Source organism: Leptopilina boulardi, unplaced genomic scaffold (genome assembly GCF_019393585.1).
Source record: "Leptopilina boulardi isolate dan_hultmark-lab unplaced genomic scaffold, ZJU_Lbou_2.1 LbouV2_278, whole genome shotgun sequence".
Lineage (NCBI taxonomy): Eukaryota > Metazoa > Arthropoda > Insecta > Hymenoptera > Figitidae > Leptopilina > Leptopilina boulardi.
Window position 1 is genome coordinate 107,248 of NW_026137838.1, and position 3,328 is coordinate 110,575.

Sequence of the window (3,328 nt, forward strand, 5' to 3'; positions counted from 1 at the left end):
TTAAATAGTTTTTAGTATTTTAAAAGTCGTGTTCTGATTGGTCGTAAGTTGTAGCGCATGCGCTTTATTTTGTCCATGGGTGCCGTATAGTGGAAGAAGATAACCAAAAAAAGAGCTAACTCGTGGTGGTTTGTAGTGCTTTTTGTAAGGTCGGTATTTTCAAAACGATAGACATTGTCTTTTAAAAAGAATATTAAATTTAATTTTTCAAAGTGCTTATCTTTATATTTAAATAATAATTATACGCATTTCAACAGAAAATACTTCTTCATAAACGATTGTAAAAAATGGGCAATGTTCATGCAGCATCTGCACCTCCTCCACCGCTACCACCAACTTCCTTAACTCCTGAATTACCAACAAGCTTAGCTAAAATAGATTCTGTCTCTTCTAAAGAATCATTTAAATTACAAAATCCAGGAACTATTGAGGATTTAAATAAAAAATGTCGAGGTTAGTCTTCTTTAAAATTATGTCACATTACAATTCTTTTTACAATTTCAATATTTATAAATTCGTTTTTATTAATTTTATAACATAAAAATAATTTTGTAACATTTCTTTTTTTACTGTATTTGCTTGATATTTTATCGTTTCATTAATTATGTGTTTTTTCTCAAGTTAAAATGACATTTTAACCTCTTGGTAAAAAGAGAGAATTTATACGTTTTGAACTGTATTCTGTATTTTTTAATTTAAAAAAGGAGACTATTTTATCGCAAATGTTTTCAGATGTATTTCCAGTTAATTTTGAAGGGGCCAAGTTGATGTTAAACAAAGGTCTCAGTAATCATTTTCAAATATCTCATACTATAAATATGAGTTCTGCAACACCGTCTGGTTATAGGTAAACAAATTTTTTTCTCTGATGATAATTTTTCAGTTCTGTGATTTGTCATTAAAAAAAATATATATTCAAGTTTCGATTCATTATAATTTAATAATTTTTTTGTAGATTTGGAGCCACATACGTTGGTACAAAACAAACATCACCAACAGAAGCATTTCCAGTTTTATTGGGTGACATTGATCCAAGTGGGAATCTTAATGCAAATATTGTACATCAATTTGGCTCGAGAATTAGAGCAAAAATGGCAACTCAAGTTCAAAAAAATAAATACACAGCTGTACAAATGTCGTCTGATTATCGTGCCGACACATATACTGTTTCATTAACGATAGGAAATCCTGATGTTATCAATTCTTCTGGTATTTTTCAATTCAAATTTATTTAAATTGCAATTTTTTTTCATTTAAATAAAATTGATTTTTTTTTTTTTCTAAATTAGGTGTGGCAGTTTTACACTATTTGCAAAGTATAACACCATCATTGGCTTTGGGTGGTGAGCTTGTTTATCAAAAATCACAAACAATACCAGGAGGATCGCTTGCTGTACTTTCAGCTGCTGGTATTTATACACAAGGCGATTCAACAGTTAGTGGAAGTTTAAGTATGGGTGGATGTCATCTTTGTTTTCATCAAAAAGCAAGCGATCAAGTGCAAGTTGGAGTTGAACTTGAAATTAATACAAGAATATCTGAATGTGTAACTACAATTGGCTATCAAGTTGATCTTCCAAAGGCTGATATTGTTTTTAAAGGTAAGTTGAAAAAAAAATTCTTCTTTTATTTGAGAAAATTATTGAAAATTTTAATTTCATTTAAACAATTATTATCTCTTTAGGAAGCGTTGATTCCAATTGGAATGTTGGAGCAGTGCTGGAAAAGAAATTACAGCCTCTTCCATTTTCATTTGCATTAAGTGGCGTTATTAATCACAATAAAGCAATGTTCAGACTTGGATGCGGATTAATAATCGGATAAAGATAAAAATTGCTCCATTTTTTTGGGGGATAGTTCATTGTTTTTCAAAAAAAAAAAAAAAAGAATAAAACCATTTGCAGTAGTTACATCACTTTTTGGAAGATGCAACTATAGGATCTTTTTTTACCATCATTCGACATTTGCTCACTGCCTATTTTTTCTGAATAGTCATTTTTTTTTTACTACCAAAAAGCAATTTTTTTTTTAAATAGATATCTAAATAAATATTCAAGGAACATTAATTAGGAAAAAATAATGAGATGTAAATATCAATATGCAAAATTCAATAATTTGGATTTTCAAAAAAAAGGAATAGCGTTGAAATACTTTTTTTTTATAAATATTTTTTAATTAAGACAAACGACAAGTGGTGATGACAAATTGTTGAGAAATGTTTTATTTTACAAGATAGACATTCAAATTAAAGAAAAGTAATAAATGCATTTATTATAAGGTGGTGAAATATTTCCAAATGCACATTAGAAAAAGAAACATACAATGTTCTGTAAATTGTTTTCTTTTTCTAAATGTGCTGTGAAATAAAAATGTTTTTTTTAAAACATACAATTTGTATGTAATATGAAAGCATGAACAAAAAAGAAAAAAAAATTGAGAGAATATACAAAAATGTAATATATATATATTATGTACGATAAATATTTAAATTGTATGTGAAAATTAATTAATATAGAATGCATTTATTTTGCTTTTTATTATGTTTGCGTACATATTATATAAATATAATAATAATCGACTGGTTTGAATTGAATTGCAATTGCAATTAATTCAGAATTCAATTAAAAAATTTTTAGAAAATAAAGAGAACATTTCAAAGAATGATATTTGTTTCGTGACGTAATTAGATTATTCTCCACTTCTGTTTTCATTTGTTTTACATTTTATTTTTCATTTAAAACAAAAAAATATATATAGTAATAAAAAATATATATATAGATAATTCCAAATTATTTTACCGAGACTCAAAATTTAATTAGGCAAATTGACAAATTTGAACAAAACGATTAAATATCAAAATACAGTAAGTGGAGACAAAAGTACATTTTAATAAAATTGTACAAATATGTATGTATGAAAGAATAAAAACGTTAAATTCCTTGTTAATATTAATTTTCATTTTGTAATATTGGTTTTATTTTGTTCTTTAATTTATTTTTAATTATTTTGTTTTATTTTCATTTTAACAATTTTTTATTTTTTTGTATATTTAAAAACCGGAAGTGCAAAAAGTACAAAAAATAAACTGTTCGACTAGAAGAGCCAATCAAATTTATATATTTTTGTCCAAACATGTAAATGTAACCTAATGTCAAAAATTTAAAAATAATTTTTAAAAATAACTCTAATTACTGAAAAGTGTAATAATTTCCTTAAAGGTTTTTTAATAACAAAATTGAGAAATATTAATAGTAAATAAATATTGTTTTTTCACTTATTTTTATCAAAATAACATCTTTGTTGTTACTCACATTGTTGCAATTCCGGT

The 3,328-nt window shown here is 25.6% G+C and overlaps 1 protein-coding gene across 1 annotated transcript; it reads left to right on the forward strand.

Annotated features, from left to right (window-relative positions):
- Positions 1–45: 45 nt before the first annotated feature.
- Positions 46–2,666, forward strand: LOC127281783 (mitochondrial import receptor subunit TOM40 homolog 1-like). Its single transcript, XM_051305673.1, has 6 exons — positions 46–149; positions 258–453; positions 733–847; positions 956–1,209; positions 1,290–1,601; positions 1,685–2,666. The coding sequence occupies exons 2-6, from the start codon at positions 288–290 to the stop codon at positions 1,822–1,824; spliced, it is 987 nt and encodes a 328-aa protein (XP_051161630.1). The 5' UTR covers positions 46–149; positions 258–287; the 3' UTR covers positions 1,825–2,666.
- Positions 2,667–3,328: the final 662 nt, after the last annotated feature.

Bases quoted from the DNA above. Each gene is read 5' to 3' on its own strand.
- LOC127281783 (XM_051305673.1), top strand. From the start codon at position 288: ATGGGCAATGTTCATGCAGCATCTGCACCTCCTCCACCGCTACCACCA. The intron at 1,210-1,289 runs GTATTTTTCAAT...TTTCTAAATTAG, and splicing joins TGATGTTATCAATTCTTCTG to GTGTGGCAGTTTTACACTAT. The intron at 1,602-1,684 runs GTAAGTTGAAAA...TTATCTCTTTAG, and splicing joins GGCTGATATTGTTTTTAAAG to GAAGCGTTGATTCCAATTGG.